General features: G+C 41.1%; 1 protein-coding gene across 1 annotated transcript; it reads right to left on the minus strand.

Annotated features, from left to right (window-relative positions):
• Nucleotides 1–931: 931 nt before the first annotated feature.
• Nucleotides 932–20208, minus strand: acanb (aggrecan b). Its single transcript, XM_007573468.2, has 18 exons — nt 20104–20208; nt 14426–14504; nt 13067–13450; nt 12687–12861; nt 12390–12517; nt 12002–12295; nt 11670–11855; nt 10033–10207; nt 9766–9893; nt 8459–8752; nt 8230–8328; nt 8007–8102; nt 6197–7357; nt 5939–6097; nt 4938–5020; nt 4680–4824; nt 3899–4081; nt 932–3262 (listed from the first exon to the last, which is right to left on the minus strand). The coding sequence occupies exons 2-18, from the start codon at nt 14496–14498 to the stop codon at nt 3171–3173; spliced, it is 3855 nt and encodes a 1284-aa protein (XP_007573530.1). The 5' UTR covers nt 14499–14504; nt 20104–20208; the 3' UTR covers nt 932–3170.
• Nucleotides 20209–21799: the final 1591 nt, after the last annotated feature.

Raw genomic sequence — 21799 nt, forward strand, 5'->3', positions numbered from 1 at the left:
TTGATTGATGCTCCTAATTTCCAGTACCCTGTGACTTCCCCCCTCACAAAACCCACAGAACCAGAAACTAGGAATAGAACACAAAACAGGCCACAACTCAAGGTCAAAGTATGGAAGAAGAATGGGGCCAATAATAATTTTCAAGTTTTTTTTCTACAAAATGTCAGGGACTAATCTCAAAAAAAAAAAAATTCTAGCAAATTTTGACCAGGAGCTCAGAAATGTCCTTGTTTATTCTAGAAAATGTTCTCAATTTTTTCCCTTCTATCTACGGTGGCCCTAATACACAGTATTCTGACTTTAATTTTCTAAGATTAAAAGTTATAATTCTGAGGGGAAAAAAAGTCATTTTTCTTGTCCAGTGGCCCTAATCCTCGTCTGTATGAAATAGACTAAAATACAAAGACAAAAAAGGAGCTCAGAGACGGGAGCGAGAGCAAACAGGAAGTAAAGAGGACACAGAGTTTCCAAAATAAAACAAGACGAGGAACATTACACCTACCTGTACAGAACACACCTTTATATTTCAATCTACAGCATTTTCCTCAGTGACTAGAACGATGAATAAATAACGTAAATCGCTGTAAAGATGCTGCTACGCATGACCTCGTATCTCAGCATGCCTCTCCCCAAAGACGCAGCAGCACATCCACACAGAGCTGGTCTGTTCACAGGCGCTGCCGCCATGAAGGTGGTCACTGTAGCAGCCAATGAAGGAGCCATTTATTGCATGTTTTTTCATGGGTAAGTTGCACAGGAGGGCAAAAGAAAACAACAACAAACAAATAAAAGTCTGGTTTGTGCTTCAGTCCACCTGAAATGTCTCAACTTCAAGGAAAACCGTTTCTAGGAAAAGACGAGAATTCTATGAATCTGTGCGTGAGGTTAAAGCTTCACGTTGACTGATGAGAAATAAAACCACTGAGACGAATAAGGCCGATGTTTTATTGGGTGATCTGTGCTGCGCGATCACATCAGGATTCAGAATCTGGATCAGATCCCAGCAGCAGTTACGCATGTTTAGTTAGTTTATTAAGGTGTTTCTTAACCAGCACCAGGCAAAAACACTGAAAACACATTCGATTTTTGTAATTTTTTGACCTCTAGTATGTTCAGGCACCCCAATAAAACTGCACCACATTCTAAACAGACTCTTGCCAACCCCGGTTACGTCCAAATAGACATGTCTCTTTTATTCGGTTCTCTCTGATGGCTGATGCAAACATTGGACCTTAAATGCCTCACAAAGAAAAAGCAACCTTAGAAATGAACATACGATGATATCGTAAAATACAACACCACCCGCTCTCCAGCTACAACCTGAGGCTTTAATGGACACATGAAATCCTCCTCTCTCCGTACAGCTGGCTCTAACGACTCGACCGCTCTGCAAAACTTGTCGATGATAAATACTGCAAGTTAAAATAAAATTAAAAAACAGTTTAAACTGCCTGCACTGCGCAAGTTATGGACAGATCCTGCTGTTCAGAAAAAAAAATAACATGGCGGATATTTACAGTGAGCAACTCGTCCCAGAGCAAACGCTGGCGTTCTCACGACAGAAACAAGGTTCGCACTTGAGGAACCATAAATAAGGAGCGTGTGAAACTTCTTTTTACATTTCCAAAAGACCCAACAGATATTCACTGAATAGTTCACATTTTGTCATCACAAACCTCGATGTATTTCAACCTACAGAAAGTAGTGGATAAACAAAAAAAAGCAAAATTCTATACGTTTAAAAAAAATCTATTAGGAATGCAAATCTGAAAAGTGTGGCGTGCATTTGTTTCCAGTCTGCTCGGAACAGGCTGTCCGTTCAGCGAGACGTGGCGGTGGCAGCATTATCATGTGGGGATGCCTTTATTAGCAACAGTGAGGCTTGGTGAGAAGACGGATGGAAAGCCCTTTATTTTGAAAAATAACAATAATGATGACGTGTATCATAATCCTTCCTTTTTTTTGCTGTTATGCACCACTTTGTCTTATGACAAACAATACATTGGAGTCTGTTGTTATATAGTAAAAATGCTGCTTCAAGGCACTGTTTTCCTGCCATTTCTAAAAAAAAAACAAACAAAAGAAACGACAGATTGTTGTTTTTTTTTTTAAATACAGTTTTAAGGTTACAACTGAGTATTAGGGCTATGCTAACGAAGCACAAAAAATGTTTATTATGAAGATAAAGCAGGATTACTCCTGTAATCCTGTAGCATTACAGGAGTAATGCTACTCCTGTAGCATTACAAGAATGCTACAGGAGTAGCATTCTTGTAATGCTACTCCTGGTAGCATTACAAGAATAAAGTCAAAATGATACCAGCATAAAATCATAATATTTCAGGAATAAAATTTGAACATTAACAGAAAAATGTTACCAGGATTTTTAACAGAAGTCGTAATATTCTGACCACTTTCATACCACGACTTTATTCTTGTAATTATTTTTCTTTCTTTTTTCTTCTGAGTGTGGCCCTAACACTCCGTCGTTTAAGGTGCGCTGGATTCAAATGATTAGCACCGACATGACGGACGTCTCAAAAGTGCATACGTGCCGATTATTTCAATCCAGGGTGGCTGCGTCTGGGTCGAGTTTTCATAACGTGTTGGTCCGGCAGCACCGAGGACGTAAAGCTCACAGCTGTGACCAGACTAAAGGCTCCATTTGCTCCAATGAAACGACGACACAGAACCACTCGCCTGCGACGCAACCAAAAGTCGACGTCCACCGCGCTGTCCTAAAGAGTAGGAGTCTAACGCCTAAAACAAAGTCTAAGAAACACAGATCTAGAAAAATATGATAAAGTATAATAAAAGTGTGAACTGAAAACACCTTCTACGCTCTTTGCATGTTACTCTTCAGCCTCTTGAAAAGAGTTTTTTTTGTTTTTTTCTACTTTGTGCCGACAGAAAGGGAAGCGATTTAGCTCTAGGATGCTGAATCATAAATTAGAGAAATGAGCTTTCAGAGGTTGCAGGGTGACATTCAAAGACCAGGAACATCAGTTTTTTTGTTCTTTTTTAAAATCGTCATCTAAATGTGCTTTAGTTGAGTGTACATACAGGGGCAGGGCTTGCTATCTTTTTGGTCTGGCATTTGTATTAGTGTCCATGCTTCTTTAGAAGAAGGCTCTTTTGTGGCTCTCAGTTGTGTGTCCTTTCAGTCCCGCTCAGAGCAGCTCCCTCTGCTCCTGTTGGCTGCTGACACCTTTACTTCTTCTCCTCAGGGACCTTTTGTGTAGCCTGTTACTGTTGGCTCCGGCTGCGGGAAGAAAAGGTACGCATACTGATGACATCACGAAAAAACAAAGCAACACAAAAAAAAAAAAAATAATAAAAAGAATAAAAACGAGGCACAAAAAAGACTCAAATCTGATTCTGCAGTGAGTGGCGGTTGTGGAGAGTGTAGCTCTCAAGCTGCAGGATCAGAAGTGAGCAGCTTTGAATCAGTAGGGACTTTTAAAGGTTTCTAAAGGAAATGTTGCCCTGGAACCTGGACAATTTGTTTCAGCTAAAAATTTCAAGTCAATTTTATCCTGCGCTTTTGTCTTGGTATTGTTTTTACTGTTTTATGACTTCAACTCTAGCTGCATTTCTGTTACAAATGTGCGCAAAAAAGTTGTCAATATTCCACTAATGCTGAATAAACACAATTCCGCAATTGCAGTGTTTCCATTAAATAAGAAACAATTAAAATTACACACAAGTTTCTTTTTCATGTCATAAGTCATTAAAAAAACATGCCGCACTATGATATGGATGAGAAAAACCTAAGAATTATTTTCATTGAAAATTATACACAGTTCGTATTTTGATTCACTTTAACAAAAAGCCTAAGTCACGCCACCATCCTTAAAGTTCGAAACACTTTAGTCAGAAATGTTCCTTTGAAACTCACCTTCTATGCACTGGGCTTGTGGCTTTTCCCACTCTCCGTTTGCCATACAGTGTATGACAGGCGGGTGGCGCTGTGTGAAGCCTGGGTCGCACTGGTAGCGGATTATGGACTTGACAGGATAGCGCCCTCTGCTGCTGCCGATCGGACCGCCGTGTTCCACCTCGGGTGGCGCTCCACACATGGCTGACGTAAAATAGAAACAAGTTTGATACGTTACCTTATGAATGCAGCACATATTTGGCACTCCTGGTAAAGATTCACAACAAAAGAAAAAGCTAGAAAGTATAACGTTTGTTACTTTATACTTTACTTTATTTAATTTGAAGCTAGCATTTAGCAAACTCTGCTAGTTTATGGCTGGAAATTCTCTTTTTTCCCTCCATTAAAACAAACAAACAAACAAAGAACAGTGGATTGTTGGATGTCAATTTTGCTGCACTATTCAAACGGTTCCATTTTTTTTCTACCTGTACACTTGGACAAGCTTAGTATTTTCCCAACAATCACCATGCCTTATTTGACTAAATTGCAAGCTTTCTTGAGTTTCCTACTTTAATTAGGAGTATAACATTAATCAGTTTCAAAAATTAAAGCATGCATTCCTTAAATGTTTCAGCTACTTTTACCTTAAATTAAAATCTTTGGAGTGCAATTAAGTGCACCAACAGGGATTTGATAGAAACCCTAACCTTAACTCAAAAGAAATGTATTAAATGTTTGATTAACTATTAATCTAATATGTTTTGATGTGGATGGGTGATTTTGTGACCAGTCGGCGTACCGGGTGCCAGCTTGCAGGTGAAAGGAAGATGGTAATTGCAGGGCACGTCGTTCCACTCGCCGCCCTCATGCCAGATCATAACCACGCAGTCTTCACCAGAACCAAAGTAGTTATCCGGCTGGTTGGGCCTCCAGTTCTCAAAAGTCTGATCACAGCGTCACATTAAAAGCTGCAGTTTGTTTCATCACCGTTTCCAAAAAAGCTACGCTAACGAGCTAGCTAACAGTTTTATTGTGACTCAGTTTCAGTCAAACTCACCAGAGGACTGCCGTCTGTCCAGCGGAACTCATTCTGCACGTCTTTGTCGTTAAGTCCAATCCACTGATAGCTGTCACCATTGGCTGTGAAGTAAACACGTTCACAAAATTTAGGACAAATAGACAGCTGTACTTGGACAAGGTAAGGATGGATACAATTAAAGATGCAAATAAACGAATTACTCAATTCCTTTTTTAAATTGGAAAACCAACATTTTATTGCCTGATAGACAACACCAGTATTCCTTTCGTCTTGCAAATGATGCATCTGCAGCTAATAAAAATACTTCAATCAACATGTGAAAAACTCAAATCACACATTTTTATTAGTGCTGCCAATTGATTAAAAAAAATTAATCACATGAAACACTTTCTAGCACTGTGATTAATCATGGTTGATCACCATGCTCAACTATGTAAGCTGAAAATGTAAAAATATGTGTTGTCCTAAAAATGTTAAAGAAAATCTTTTCTTGTCTAAAACCAAACATTTCAGTTTTCCAGGTTTTGTACATTCAGGAAAGTTTTTAAAAAGTCAAATATAATTTAGAAATGTTAACTATAAAATTTTTATGCTTAGTTGGAAGGATAATTCTTCATTGCAATAAATAGGCTACTGGGTGCACTGGTTTTATGCAAGCGTCCATCGTTGTGTTTTTTAAAGCAAAATATGCCACTGAGCATTCCGGTTTCTCTCCTCACTCATCTTTTTACTCACATTAGCGTCTCTGCATTGCTGACCGGAGTACAAGACCTCGCTGGTGTGAACTAGGTAACCCTCCACAGGCAAGAGAGAGACTTTTAGGTCAAAATAGGTAATACAATTACCATAAACTACATTATGTAATATAAGTACCTTAAGCTTTTTACATTAGTCGCTCTGACAGCTCTAATTTTAACACTCTCTGCTGCCTTTTTAGCTTTGTTCAGTTTTTTGAAACCAGATCGCTTCATCGTCAGATATAACATGAAGGCTAACCTGACTATCAGACAGCTACTCACAGTTGACAAACTGCTGCTCCTGTGGCGAGCCGATGCTGACCAGGTGGCCGCTGAACTCCTGACAGCGCTGCTCTGCCTCAGACCAAGTGAGTCTCTCATCAAAGTGTCGGTAACATCTGCCGCCAAGCTCGATCCAGTCCTCAGGACAGCCCTCCGTAGCTAAACATGTTTTGGAAAAGGATCGTTTAATGTAAACAGTTCACTCCAGCTGCTCAGTTTAGTGTGAGCATGTAGATTGTATTGGTCCCAAGTTCATACCTCCGTCCACATCGGGACGCTCCACAACAGCTGGAGTAACCACTGACACTGATGGAGCCGTTGTTGGCCGGTTGTAGAGTCCTTCTGGTGTGGCTGAATGAACCGCAGACCCGGTGTCACTCTCCTCAGTTGTACCCCTGGATCCTGATTGGTCAAGAGTCGGTACGAACTCTCCGTAAACAGTTGTAGGAGCCGCTCCGCTTCCCGACGGTTGAGTTGAAGCGCTGCTGAATTCAGGGTGGAGTCCAGAGGCACTGCCTTCCCCGCTTATCTCCACCACACCCCGCCCCTCTTCAGTAGAGTCTGTGATTATTTGAATCATGTCATCCTTGATCAGGTAGATGACTTTGTCATGCTTTGGAGAAAGGTCTCCGGAGGCAGAGCCACTGCCTGAAACGCCAGATGGAAAACCACTGGGAATACCACTGGGAAAGCCACTGGGAAAGCCACTGGGAAAGCCACTGGGAAAGCCACTGGGAAAGCCACTGGGGTACCCTGATTCAGTCGGATGATCTCCAGACACTTCTTCCTCCCCAGGTTGCTGAGGTGTCAGGTCAATCCCACTGCCGTCGATAAACAAAATGCCAGAAAACTCGCCCGAGCCGGAAGCAGACACATCTCCTGATCCAGAAACACTTGATCCCCCGCTGGTGTCAATCCCTCCCTGGCCAAACTCCTGCGTTGCCGTGCCATTCATGAGGGTTTTTGACAAATCCTCCAGCTCTACATCCACCAAGGTGACCACTGTGTCATCACCACTGCCACTGATGTCCCCACTTCCACTTCTGTAGCCTGATCCACTTATAATGATGCCAGATCCAGATTCAGATTCAGATCCAGATCCAGATACAGCTCCAGATCCAGATACAGCTCCAGATTCAGATTCAGATCCAGATCCAGATCCAGACACAGCTCCAGATCCAGACACAGCTACAGATGTGATGAAAACCGTGCTGCCCTCCTTTGCCTCCTCGGGGCCTCCAGAGCCAGACTGCTCGCTAGAAAGCACATCGGGTGTTCCGCTGAAAATGACGCCTTGTCCTGACCCGGACGTGTCACCGGTGGAGATAGCAGGTTCCCCAGAGGTCTCCCCACTGGCTGAGTGGTCAGCCGAACCAGAACCCGACGCATCGACCAGGACTGGAGGGAGAACAGTTTTCACTGTAAAACAGGATGGAAACACAAAAATGAGATTAGAAGACTTGATTCTTAGATTTCTATTCTTCATTGTTGATTCAGTAAATAGATAACAATATATATTGCGACAATCACAATCAATATCAACAGATAATAATAGAATTATAGAATATCCAATAATTTCACTGAACTCTGATCCAGAACTGCACGGCATTCTGGGAGATGTAGGGAGAGGAAAGGCTAACCTCTCAAGGCCAGCTAAGCTAGCTGGATGGCACCGACTAGCTTGCTCACTTTTTGGTTACCTAGCAACAACCTGTTGAGCAACTACCAGCAGCAGCAGTTTAAGGTTTCGCCACCGTGCCTAATAGCTGCTTAAAAATAAAAATCAACAGCGTGGAGAAAAAATGAGAACAACAACTCAAGAGGAAATTGCAAATAAAACAGGAAAGGTCCCATCACCAGTTTGGCAGTATTTCAGACATTTAATACAAAAAACTAGTCAATAATTATCAATACCGACTGATGCAAAACGTTTATATTGTGATACGTTTTTCAGCCATAACGTGTTGCGGTGCTATGTCTTTGTGTTTACTTTGAACTTAATTTCAGAAATATTCAAGCTTTTACCATAATGAGACTTTTCTGGCTTTGTCATTCTGAGCCACGTTACCTGTTGGAGCAACTTGTACAAATGTAACAACAGTTTCTTTGATAACTTCGTCGGTGATATTCACATCGGTTTCATTGTAGCCAACTGAAGTTTTATCTAGAAGACAAAAAGACAATACGAAGAAATGACATAAACATTTCTAACACAAATATCCATATTCAAGAAGCTCAGTTTCACTTTAACATGCACCAAAAAGCCTTGCCTTTCTTGCTTTTTGTCTTACCAAAGTCAACCGGTCTGACGGTTGTAGTCTCCCTGACATCTTTAGGCTTTGTCGTCTGAGAGACAGTGGTGGGAGTTTGGGAATCAACAGGAATTTGAGCTGAACATAAAAAAAGAGAAAATAGACTTTATTCTTGAGATGAATTACGATTTTGAATGACATCTTTCTTCATCAGACTTCTATTTTGATCACATTTTCACCTTTTAAATAAATAAAAAAAGAAGTTAACCTCTGAAGCAGTAGGCATCGTAGCGTGAATGCTCATCGGGAAATCCCGTCTGGTTGGGGAAGGCGTAGATGGTGCGCACCCCGACCTCTCCACCCCCACAGTAAGATTTGGGGGTTGTGATGGGGAAGCGGACACTGCGGTCCATGAGCCAGCCTGGCCGGCATTTGTCAAGTCCTTGTTTCCAGGCGGCGTGCAGCTGCCCCGGCGTGGCCAGGGTGCTGTTGAGCTTCTGGCAGTGCTGCACGGCCTCATCGTAGGAGAAGCTGTCATAGTCGGTGGTGAAGAAGACCTCACCTGGCAAAAAGAGGGACGCATGTAGGGATTCAGGAATGACTGTCAGTAGATCAGTCTATGGACAATTCATTCCTACCAGTTTAAATACTATCATTAGTGGTGTGGACAGACACCACTGATGATAGTGGTGTGAGGTTTATTACAGCCAGCCTTGTTGAGCAACTTACAAAAATGTGTAATATCCATAACATAGGCTTTTAAATTCAGAAAATGCTACACTTAGACACACGCAATCAATGTAAAAAGAAACGCAACAAAACAAAAACTGAAGATTTCAGAAGGGCACTGTTTTCCAGAGGAAAAAGGGCAGATACTGTAGCACCACCTAGTGTCCATCTGCACAAGTCCCTGACTAACATATTGGATTTCTAACTTTTTATAAGTACTGCCTCAGCAATATTAAACTGTTATAAATACCACCCACCAGCGACTGAGAGACATATCACAATACAACAGAATTTAGAGTCTTTACTGTTAAGTCTTAAAGTTATTTTTCATTGGCGCAGACTGTGCATTACACCTTATCTTCAAAGAGAACATTTCCAAGTTTTAGCTTTAAACAAATAACACACTGATGCCTCTGAAGTTAGGATTATCAATGGCAAAGTCTGAGTTCTCACCAGCCTCAGTCTCAAAATCTTACTGTATATGGCTGCTCTGCGTAAAAAATACAGTAAAATCTAATGTGAAAAACTCTGCATTTGCACTTCTGACAAATATTTCACACAGTCCTTTAGTGAACATTTTCCTACAGAGCTACATACGTACAAAGTCCAGATAAATACACCTTTAGCTTTCAGTGCTAACATAACAGAGTAACTAAACCACCACGGTATATATGCTGCACTTTTCTTTTGAGAGGTTTCAAAGCAGTTAGCTTATTATCTCTAACTTAAACTCTTTCATATTTACCTCACATATAACCGATACCAGGATTTTGCACAATCTTAGAAGTATGGTATCTTAGGGCATTAATTTATACCGATATTTGAATTTTGATTTTTGATTTTTACCTCTTAAACCGTCCACATAACAAAAGACATCGTAGCGTTCACTGGCTGGTCTCTGGCCGTACGACCTCACTCCTGGGAGGTTATGCAGGTTTCCAGCACAGTTGCTTCTGGGTGACACAATTGGATACCTGGGCAAGGAAAGCAAAAATAAATATGAAAGTTTTCATTGGTTAAGTTGAAGTTAGTATAAAAATATAGGAGTCATATGAAAGGGAAATCGGTTTTGTGGAGACTTTGTCAAGCTGATGTGCTGGTTGTCTAGCTCACCGCACAGATTGGTCACGCAGCCAGCCAGCGTCGCATTGGTGCAGGCCTTTCTCAAAGGCTGCGTACAGCTGCTGGGGGCTGGCGATAATCGCTCCGATGGTCCGGCAAGCCAGCTCGGCCTCCAAAAAGGTCAGAGTGTAACGACCAGTGATGGGTCGGTAGTGGAACACCACACCTAGGACAGAAGGGATGAAGAAAATGGCGAATGAGAGGACTGTTTTCTCTATACGAACATTCAAGTCAAGTGAATTGATTTGTTACAAACCTCAGTAATCTAGCATCAGGATGTAATATAGTTTAAAATATATAAATAACAGGTAGCCAGTCGATTGAAGGATATAAAAATGAATTTAAAAAATCTTAAAATCAATTCTAAAGGCCTTAGCTTAGCAGAAGGCAGCTAATCCAAAGAAGCCAGAAGCAGAGGAATGTGGTCTTGCTTGTGTGTGCCAGTGAAAAGTTAAGCTGCAACCTTTTGGACCAACTGCATTTGGCCAATCTGTGTCACTCCGTTGCCAACATAAAGACAACTGCAATAGCCCAAGTGGGATGTAATGAATGCATATGGAGCTGAAAGCATGGAGTTTTTTTTTTCAAGGTTCATCAAAAGACAGAAACTCTTTTGCTGCCATTTTTGACTGAAAGAAAGTCTACTCTCAGGACAAAATTGATCTGTTCGTTAAAGCTTACGTTGTTATCTAGAGTTACTCCCAGGGGTTCTGGTAGAGGGTGTTATGTCATTTCTAATTTCTAAAAGGCCAAAGTCTTGAAATGTAATTTATTTATATGATGGTAAGTGGTAAAATTGATCCAAACTGTACTCTGGTGCAATCAGAGTCAGTTGATCCTATAATTCCAGTTGGTAGAAAAATAATTTAAGATTGAGGGCATTGCTTTGTCTTTGACCATCCCAAGCAATTGCTGCCAAAAATGGAAAAGAGCCACTCTCTTTTGACAGGAAAAAACCTCCAACAGAACCAGGCTCGGTAGGACCAACCATTTACCGCAACCAATTAGCGACTGAGACAGAGGAAAGACACAGAAGCACTGGTTTTATGGTATTGGGGAAAAGTTTTGTTTTTTTTTATTACTGGCAGCAATACTCTTAGTGGTTTCAGCTGGGAGAAAAGTGGTTAGATCAAGAATTTCTACAGTTGGTAATGTCATGCTTACAAGTGTTTTACTGCCCATTATCAAAAGTTTAACAGTTTTGATCTAACCTAATAACTTCTTGTCTTCAAGTAAATTGTCCAAAGCAGAGAAAGCTGCCATATTCCCAGTACTTCTATTATATTTTAAGTTTGACAGCAATTGTGAATGGAAGCCAGGTGTCCTATTCTCAGAATCATAAATTATGCTTCTGGGTATATGCTCTACATACATTGTAGAACATTAGAAACACAGAAGTCATTAGACTACAGCTGCTGATCTATATACAGGATGTCCCTGTTCTCTCTTGGGACACTTCTCTCTTTGCGGTACTACATCCTTCATTGAAGTCAACCCAATGAAGGTTTTCTGTAAAACTTCCTTAGATCAGCACGTGCCCTGTTTTTGCACAGTTGTTTCTTCTAGTAAATATCTTGAAAAACAAAGATGTTCCAAATGTTGTTTCCATTAGTTCATAGAAAGTTTACCTGTGGGACCCATGGTCACACCTTCACTGGAGAGATGTGGCAATGGGGAGAGAGTTACTACTCCTCCAGACTTGCTCTCTTCAGTCCCTTGTGGAGGTATTGGGGTGGGGAGCGGCACAGGGGTAGATGCAAACTGGATGACTGGGAAGGGTGTGGTCCTACCAGGCACTTCACCTTCATCATCATCTGAGGATTCAGGATAGCGAGATATTTAGAGCACAAGACACACTACTCATTAGCAAAGACATCAAACACTCCAGAAATGAGATAGTATTTATATTTAAGCCTCTTGACTCCTTTGAAAATCCAGTTGTTCTCAAAGAATCACCAACCTTGGAAGCAGACCGCATCGTAACGAGAGTCTGGGTAGGGGTATCCAGTTTGGTTGGGGAACAAGTAGACTGTTCTTACTCCAACAAGGCCCCCTCCACATTGAGGCCTGGGGATGTTGATTGGGTAGCGTACACTCCTGTCTGCCAGCCAGCCAGCATTACAGACATCCATGCCATTCTTCCAGGCAAGGTATAGCTCTCCAGTGGTGGCCAGCCTCGCTCCCAGTTTGACACACTGGTCTTGTGCTTCATAGAAGCTAAATTTGTCTACAGACATGGAGTAGAAAACTTTGCCTGGTTGGAGAGACAGAGTTGAGAAATAAGATGAAAATATGCCTTTGTTTTTAGGTTGAAAAGGTCAAAGATTGCACTTGTTTGTCAAGAATACCTGACATCTTCTCAGCAAAACAGTACACATCATAAGTTTCATTGACATCTCTAACGCCGTAGGTTCTCACTCCAGGAAAGTTTTCCTTATCTCCAAAGCAAGGTTCCCGGGGCTCATGAATAGGGTACCTGGAGAGAACAGAAATGTTGGTGACCCTGGTGGATTGAGGTAACGTTCTAAACAGTTTTTTTCTTCTTTTAACCAATCTTTTAATGCACTGAATAGAGACAGATATAACTTTGTGGGCATTCTGAAAGCCCACTAAGTCTCTCAAACTCTGGTAGTTAGTTAGTGTACCTCACAGTTTGATCTGAAAGCCAACCAGCATCACACTGGTGGTATCCGTCATCGTAAGCGGCTTGGAGTTGTGCAGGAGTTGCAATGGTGGCACTGTTCTGTACACAGGCCTCTTTGGCTTTTTCAAATGTTAGGGTGTAGCGGGTGGAGATGGCACGATAGTGAAATACAATACCTGTAAAGAAATAGAGAGTCAATGTCATCATTTCTGGTAAACCCTCCCATGACACATGGTTTCCCCAACTAATTGTTTCACTCCTCCTTATCAACCACCAACTAAACACGGGTGCTGTTTCTAGAAGCAATGTGTCGACGTATATAGGGGTGATAAATGAAACTTTATGCTCTACTGAACAAAGTTGTATAAATTTGAAGCATACCTTGAACCTGGATGTCTACAAAGTCAGAGCTGTCCTCAATACCATGGCTCACTTCGCAGCGATAGGTACCAGAGTCTTTGGACCTCAGTTCAGTTATCTCAATGGTAGCATCAGTAGGAACCATTGGGTAGCCGACCAATGTCACCCTGTCCAGATACTCTGTCTCCACATAAACCTTCCCCTCCGATGCCACCAGGATTGGGCTAACTTTCTCCTTGGTGATGTAGGTCCACTTGATTCTGTGAACTAGCGGGGCGATGGTGGGTGCTCCCGGGTCGTTCACACTGCTTCCTTGGAAGTAGCATGGCACAGCTACCTTTCCTCCCAGCAGTGGACGGAGAGGCAACTCAACAGGGATGCTGACATGCAATGAGCCAACTATATCTGCGGTAAAAATAAATAGATGATGCATTTTGTGCCGTGATCAGGAGTGCAGCCAAATGTACTTTAAAACATTTTTGTTAGGGAAAAACAGGGAGAAAAATGTAAATGATGCTAGTGGCCATGTGAAGTTATATTCCTTTAAATAGAAAGAGGCTTTATTTTTTTAATCTTAGCAATTCAACACAGCAAGTAAAAATTTAACAGTTACAAAAGCCATCTTGAGATAGCCTTGGTCTTAGAATATGTAAAACCTTTCCAAATAATTTCAATAGACTAATACATACCGCTACTTTATGTGCTAACCACTGTTAAAGAGTAGCAGAAAGTTGACCACCAGAATTGCCAGGTGATGGAAATGTGAACTATAAAAAAGATTTTTACTAAGAAATTAAAATCTTCCAAAACAAGGACATATTTGGTACAACACATTTAATTTATTAATAATGTTTATTTATTTTCATTTCCATTTGATAGTAATGCTCTCAAACCACTGGCGTCATTCAGAAAAAAATATACTAGGGTACACCCAGACATTATACAGCCACTTTTGTAAAAGGACTGTGAGACCCTATGTGGCTCATATGGTCAATGATTTACTCAGAGGTTTTAACAACAATCAGACTACATTATTCATTTCATCAAAATTTTGTATGGTTATTTTTTTATTGAACATATAGATACATAGAAGTGAACATTTTACAATACAATTACTTTTTCACATTTAATTTAATTTTTGTGTCCTGCGAGTTTATTCTACTGATTTCGCCATGTATGATTTTGTCATACATGGCGAAACACCACCGAACTAGGCTGTGGTCCTATTTCATCTTGTCTTCAGAAAAATGCTAACTAACTGTATCTTAATCAAATTTGAATTTTAGTTTGTATATTGGTGAAAAGGCTGATCTCACAAAGCACCTTTGAATCAAGACATAAACACTACATCCCTTCAGGCAGGATGTTGTGTTTCCTTACCATTAGGATCTTTCGGTATCGTTGTTGCCAAGATTATGGGCAAAGACACACACAGCAGAAAGAGGGATGTCATTTTCACCTGACAAATACAAAAATATACAATTATGATTATCTGCATGTTTATCATAATGGACAAAAAAAGATTCAACACGTATAAGGTTTTGAGTTATACTGCCTGTTATTTTCTCCTCTTAGTTATCGAGGTAAAAATTAATGTTAAATGAATGAATGTACAAACTTTAATGATGTTTTTTTTTTGCCTCTGTCTTCCCAGCTCCTGTGCTCTTAAATTAAATTCCTTTTGATCCAGAATACTGTACAGTGTGTTTGGATATTGCGTCAGGCTAATTAGGCGAAATGGAAATAAAGTCTCAAGTGGTATTTGGTATGGAATGAATGTCCCGTTTTGTGTTCCTGGACATAGGAAAATACATACACTGTATAAAAGGACACATGGCCTTTATTTCCTCAGGCTGGCATGAAATCAGACTAAACTTCTCCTGCTTTGGGTCAGTTATAATAACCACAACTACTCCAACTTGCTGAAAGGCAAAATGACAAGAGAGGTACTTTGTTACTTTCTTCAAAGTCAGACGTTTTCATACGTTTTCCCAGACTCTTGGGTCTACATGTGATTTTATAAACTGGATGACTTTTGGGCTCACCCTTCCAGAACCTTCTCACAATAGTTTACTGGAATTTCGGGCGGTTCCTCCTGACAGAACTGGTCTATTCGAGTCATGTTTGTGACTCACCTTGCTCTCACACACCCTTTAACTTTCCCTGTTGATTTCTACAGGAGATCAGAGCTTTGTGGTCCTGGAGCCACTTTGTGACCATATTGGTCATGAACTTGGGTTCAAGGTGAGTTTGGGAGACTCATTTCCACCTGAGCTTCTTTTTCATGGCTGATGTCCTGACATATTGCCTTAGTATTTCCACATGAAGTCCTTTCATAATGTTGGACAAACGATGTCCAACATTATGACATTGTTTGGACAAACGATGCTGCTGCCCCTGTACTTCAAAGCTCACCTGGTATTTTCACTTTTTCCTCCAAATATGATGTAAAGGTTATCACAGCCAAACGCGTACATTTTTGTTTTATCAAACCACAGGAAATGTCTTTATCAGTTCAGGCCTAGACCTGGAGTGCTTTTGCCAGCTGTAACCTTTATTTTGGAGTGACGAATTCTTGGTAAAGGACTCGTTTTCACTATGGATAATGAGGCTTCCTACCAAACAGCTTTTTCACCAGATTTTGTTCCAATTCCCACATTTCACGCCAAAACATGCTCATCTCTGCAACACAGAACATGTTTCCTTACTAACGAGTACAACGCCTGGATACATCTGGTCATGATGTGTATAACTGTTTCCTGGAGACTACCAGCTGTGATTGGAGGGTTGAGATTGATTTATATGCCTGTTCTGAAACTCTTGGGTCTCCGTGTGATTTTTGTTTCACTTTTTTTTTTTATTTTCAAGAAACTAAAGAACAAACACAACACAGAGCTGCATAGTTATGTTATAAGTTAAATTGTGAAGAGCTTGAAGAACTTTTTTTTAATCAAATGCATTTCATTTGATGAAAATTGTAAAAACTGTGAAAATCTGTTTTTTTTTTTAAATTGATTAGTTGTTTCTTTTGTTTCCTACCTAATTAGCAAAAAAAGCTAGCATATTATGAAGAATTAGTGCATCAGTGTGTTTCTCTACAAAGGCTGTACTAATATCCTCATTTGAAGGGACTGTATTTGGTAGGAAGTTCCTGATGCTTTTGCTTTTGTGTGCCTGTTCATTTAAAACTCAGTAGTCTGTTTTAAATCAACAGTGGAAAAAGACTCCTGCTCCTTTTGAGCAGCAACACGCCCTGAATTTATCTCATCATCAGTTTTTATTGGAGGTGTTACAAAAACCCGACAACCCGGCCGCCAGCTGACGCCTCACTGAACCTCTGTATCACAGCCTTTATGTCTGCCAATGCCTGCCTAACACACAGCTTATTTCTCACAACTTTCCACAGCTCTGACGCGCAGCACACTCAGACATATTAAAACCGCCGAAGGTCTCAACTGAACCGTCATTGTGCCGCATTCACAGGGCTGGAGACGGCCTGCAGAAGGCTCCCCCAGTTCACCAACAGGCTCGGAGAGACGTGTAAAAACCAATGAACCTGAAGCTGGCATTCAAATAGCGTAGACGGTCATCGTGACCTGTCAAGGCTCATAATACGTTAATGGCGTCATATATATTCAAATGCATGACATTTAGCATGAGTAAGTGTGTGTATCTGGGCACTTTAAAAGTTCAATGGATGAAGCACATCCAGTGGAGCAGGATGAATATTTGCCTAGGAGGGACTGTTGGCCGAGTTTGGCCAAAAAACTCTAAATACCAATTTGCATAAGATTAAGAAATCCATCATGAAATGATCTCACAGTTTCACTTTTTAACAGATATGATTATTACATGTGTGACACATAAAGTCTCACAAATATTTAGAAATGTTTGATATTCTTCCCATGCCTGAAGGCGTCCGGCTCACTGTGACAGCTTTGCAGTTACAATCTGAGTTTTACCAATCTAAGATGAGTCTTTCAGTGTATGTTTTTTTTCCCCAATTGAACTGAAATTGAAGTCTTGTCTCGGGGTCCCAATTGGCCATAAATGCTTTGATATAAAACGTTCTACTGTAGCTCGGGGTTTGTTTTTCCAATTGAATTAATAATAAAAAAAAAATGTAATCTCCCCTTGGATTTATAATGAAGGTTCTCTGCAATTTTTCCACCAATTTTATTTCACAATTGTCTTGTTGGAGAAGCAAAGAATCCACACAGTATGATGGTGCCACCATTGACCAATGGGGATGGTGTGTTCAGGGTGAAGTGCAATGTTAACTTTTCTGTTGTCTGTTTCTGCAGGTCTCCTGGTTCTGGTCGGCTCTGCAGAACCAGAACCAGAACCAGAAATGGAGAAGCGGCATTCAGCTTCTATGCTCCTCTAATCTGGAACAAACTTCCATAAAACTGCAGAAATACTAAGTTCCTTAAATCAAGGCTAAGAAACCATTTGTTTAGAGTTGATAGTGGAACCAAAGGCGACATTCATCAGTATACTGTATGTGCTTGATGATGGCATTTGACATAATGTTTAATTATGTTTCATAGTTGGTTACTGCATTGTATCTTTAACTGCACTCTGAACTGCGTTGTTGCTGAAATGTGGGATACAGATAAACTTGACTTGACTTCCAACACAAAAACTGATCCCATCTGGGCATCTGACAAAATGTCAGATTTTAAGACAGCTTAAATAATATTTATGCCTATTAACAGACTTTAAAATCAACAGTTTAATTTTGAAAGAATTTGAAATTCTTTACATCACCAATAAAAGCTACTGTGATGTCAATACATGATAATTTGTGCAAGTTCCTGTGCATAAAATGCAACATACAATATATCATAATTTGCATTTCCATTGACCACATAATTGGTCAATGGAAATTATTTGGAAAATAAATGTACTTTAGGGAAGCGCATCAATTTTGAAAGAAATGTTCTGGCTATTCTTTGTTTTTGTCTTTTTGTAAAAAGTTTTAACTGCATCATGAGGCAGGTTTTCTTTTCAGTAGCATCAAAATTGGAATTGGTTTATTGCAAGACTGCAATGGAAACCCTTGCCCCCTCTCCATCCCCCCCGCATCCCACAAGTCACACGATCAACAGCCGGATGTTGCCAATGGCGCACACCACGAAGAAGAAGTGGTAAGAGGATGATGGCAGCCAGCATATTTTATTAATGATTTCTCGGTGAACTAACTTATTCACATAATTTAATTGCGTTTCTCATATAATGGAATCACCGCAATTCTGAAACGGTATTTCTTCGACATTAGTGTGGAACATCGGCAAAGTTGTGTCAACACACGCTTCCGACATTTTGTCGCCAACTCAACAAAAACTTTCACCTCTTTATCTTCGCCCTTAATCTCTGGATCTCATGTTGCGTTTGAACGCATCATTTAAACTGAGCGCACTGCGTGAAACGGTCCAGCATCTGGGAGTTGGTCTCCCCAGCAGGTCAGGTCAAGCCAATCAGCTGCCGCTCCACACTGCGCCCATTCAGCCGCGCGTGGTGGCTGCTGCTCCCCAGGTTTGCCACGGTGGTATGTTCTGTTCCCGACCGACCTGGAGGGCAGCATAAGGCTCCGGTCTGTTCCAGGAGGGAACGGTCGGTGGGGTTGAAAGGGGCGGGGCCTCGGGATGGTGCGACCCATGCCAAGGTAAACACAAGGCGGGCATCCAGGCACCCACCCCACCCCTGTCCACCCACTCTGCTCTCGCCCAGCAGCAGAACAGAGCTGACATTGATATGCGCGCGCACAAGGAAACACAGAGCGGCACTCATAGCTCGTCGAGGGGATGTGAAGGAACTCACGTCTGAAGCCGCTGGTTTTAAGAAAAACGCCTGGAAGTGTTTGAGCACACGCAGGGGCCACCGACACGTACTGTACAAGCTGTGTTTGGGAGCACACACAGACTGTTGTACAGTGAGATGGGCGGAAAGCAGAAACGCCTCGTGCTCACACCAACCCACCCATAGGTGTGTTATAGTACACGGCGGCGTCAGAGATCAAGGACGTGTTCCGGCGGCTCCGCGAACGTGTCACGCGTTTACCCAGGAGTGTCACTTTACAAACTAATGAGTGTAATCTGAAGAATATAAAACAGCAAAGGCGGTTTGGCTTCAACCAAACCTCTGTCAACTCAAGAGTTAAAATCTGGAAATTACAATTCACAGCGCGTGCGCGTCTAGTTTAACGTAACCATGGCGACGGGATGTCGCTCTCTGCCAGTTTTTTCCAGCATTGCCGAAAAATAAATAAGACCGTGATCAAATCTATGAGCTCTAGAATCAGTTGCTATGGATGATGACTAAAGACTCAATCTAGGAAAATAAAGACAGGAGAAAAGGATACAAAACATCTCCAAGACACCTGGAGGGCAGTTTGAGGCTCCAGTCTTTAAAAAAACACCTAAATGCTAATAATTTAGGTGTTTTTAGTTAGGTTTGAATGGAAAAAATGTCATAAATATATTAATATCCTTCTCTCTAGTCAATGAAAAAAATATTCTAATAACATTTAATAAGTATTTTACATGTTTTCACTTATATTTTTGATTATTTACATTTGGAGTTCCAAGTTTTCCAGGTTTGGACACTTCCTTGACATCCCAACCATAACCGTTAGCTCCCTTAATAGATTCTCCATCAGATCCAAGTCAAAACATTAACATCACATCCAGTCAGAAGCAATGTTGGTAAAATTCAAAGATTACTTTAAACCGACATTGACCAGGGCTACGAATAACTTTAAAAACACTGAGAATGAGGAGATGCTTGAAATAGAAACCCTTTACAAAAATAGCAACAAATTTAAACTAATGACTAATCGTTGATTATAGATTAATAGCTGAATAGCTGCCTCTTTGGCACCAAAAACAATCCTTTATAAACGACAAACTCTTCCAAAACTGACTCACTATTTGTATTTGATATTAAAAAGCAAACTTATGATTGAAAACAATTCCTAAATAATCTCCCAAAGAGTCACGAAAGCATCTTCCAGAACCTCACCCACATATTCCAGTGTGTTGGACTGGAAAACGTACCGTATATTCTGCCGCTGCTCCCAGTGCCGGTGACTCCAGGGGCCTCTCACTCCTGCCTGTGTAGGAGGACAGAAAGAAGCTCTATGCAGCTACCACACATTTAGATGCTGGGAGGAGAGGGAGGGAGAGAACGGGAGGCAAGGAGGAGGGGAGCAGGGGGGGTAGTCCGCAGCCAGTTAATGAGGTCATGCAAGCTGCCCCGAATTTCAGGGTGGGAGAAAAAAAAAAAAAAAAAAAGCAGCCAAAGAAGAATTTTTAAATGCATACATGCAGGAGTGGGTTCAGGCTGTGATGGGGACGTCGTCAGGTTGATAAGGTTATAATAAACACAATTCCACACAATTTGACTTAAGATTCCATAGCATCTAAATTGCAAATTAATTTTGTGGAGATTTTAATTGAGATCTGAATACTACGGTTTTTCTGCATCGCCCTGAGACAAAACAGAAATGGTTTAAAAGAAATTTGACTTTGGAATTTAGTGAGTCTCTATGTCTTTAAAAACTCCTGCTCTTTCTGAAACTAATCGCAACAGCACTCCTCAATAAACCCTCTAACAGGGTTAAACACACCATGTGTTTGCTAATTGCTGCTGGCTAGTCTGAAGGACCTGAGTGCTTCTCTGAGCCGGGAAACTTGGAAGCCGCAGCCCTGAGGAGGAGCTTTGTCCTTGAAGGCGGGGCTAGGTTCACCCACAAGACAGTAAAGAATTTCTCAAGCATTAAGAAAGAATCAAGGTAACAATATGTTGTTGACGAGGGAATAACTTTATAATATGATGTACAGCTCAAAAAAAGTTGTTGATTTCACATAATCCCGCTCCTTTAACACGTCCTTTGTACAGACCAGAGTATTTTCCAATGCTCAAACGTTTTGCAGTGTACTTCAGATTGGAAACATTCTAAATTAATACCGTCTAAATATGGCAGGGGAACTTAAAGAAACTGCAAACATGAGGCCGTGATTGTGTTCTGCTGATCAAAAAGTGAAAAGAGTCACCGGGTTTATTTGTGTTAGCATCCTTTTAGGCGCGCGCGGGCGGCCCGTTGCTGCACAGTGCGCGCTGTGTCTGGCCGCTGGTGTCTGTGTGCATTCAGTGTAAACTCAAACAGCCTAATGTTGGCCTGAGGTTGTGGAAAGGTGTGTCTCCCACTCGTCTCCCACCCAGGCTCTATTCTAAGGTGTAAATGCTGGCAGTGTGCGCCGACACACGGACACACGCCCAGTGGTCCGCGTTTTCAAAGGAGAAAAGATTTAAACAGCTGATTTGCTGCCGTTTTTGGCTTGTTTGGAGGGCCGAGTGTTTTTTCCTCCGCCGCTCGCAGATGAAACAGGAACATGAGGTTTACTCGCCATCATTCATGTCAGTCAGCTGCAGCATTCAGATATTATTTCAAGAAGGCAGACATCCTAGAAAATCAGATTACGGTTTATGTAGCTTTCTTGGTGAACATAATTTTTTGCCTTGAATTTTGGTTCTTCTTCTTTTTTTTTCAAACCTACTTTTCATATATTCACCCCAAGCAATGAGCAACCATAGCGTCCATTTGTGTGCTAGTAGTGTTCTTAATAGAAAGTTTCTACTTCACTCGATGATCTATTGTCAAGTTTTTCCTCCTCTGATTTTGATGACGATAAGGTGAAACATCAATACAATCAACAGAGATTATATTAGGTACACCTGGCAAACATTGTC

The sequence above is a fragment of the Poecilia formosa genome, unplaced genomic scaffold (genome assembly GCF_000485575.1).
Source record: "Poecilia formosa unplaced genomic scaffold, Poecilia_formosa-5.1.2 Scaffold330, whole genome shotgun sequence".
In the NCBI taxonomy this organism is placed as follows: Eukaryota; Metazoa; Chordata; class Actinopteri; order Cyprinodontiformes; family Poeciliidae; genus Poecilia; species Poecilia formosa.

Excerpts from the sequence above, each read along its gene's own strand:
- acanb (XM_007573468.2), bottom strand. The coding sequence starts at position 14,498 with ATGACATCCCTCTTTCTGCTGTGTGTGTCTTTGCCCATAATCTTGGCA. Across the intron at positions 8,103-8,229 it reads CGTCAGACCGGTTGACTTTG|ATAAAACTTCAGTTGGCTAC; the intron begins GTAAGACAAAAA and ends TTTGTCTTCTAG. Across the intron at positions 6,098-6,196 it reads GCGTCCCGATGTGGACGGAG|CTACGGAGGGCTGTCCTGAG; the intron begins GTATGAACTTGG and ends AAACATGTTTAG.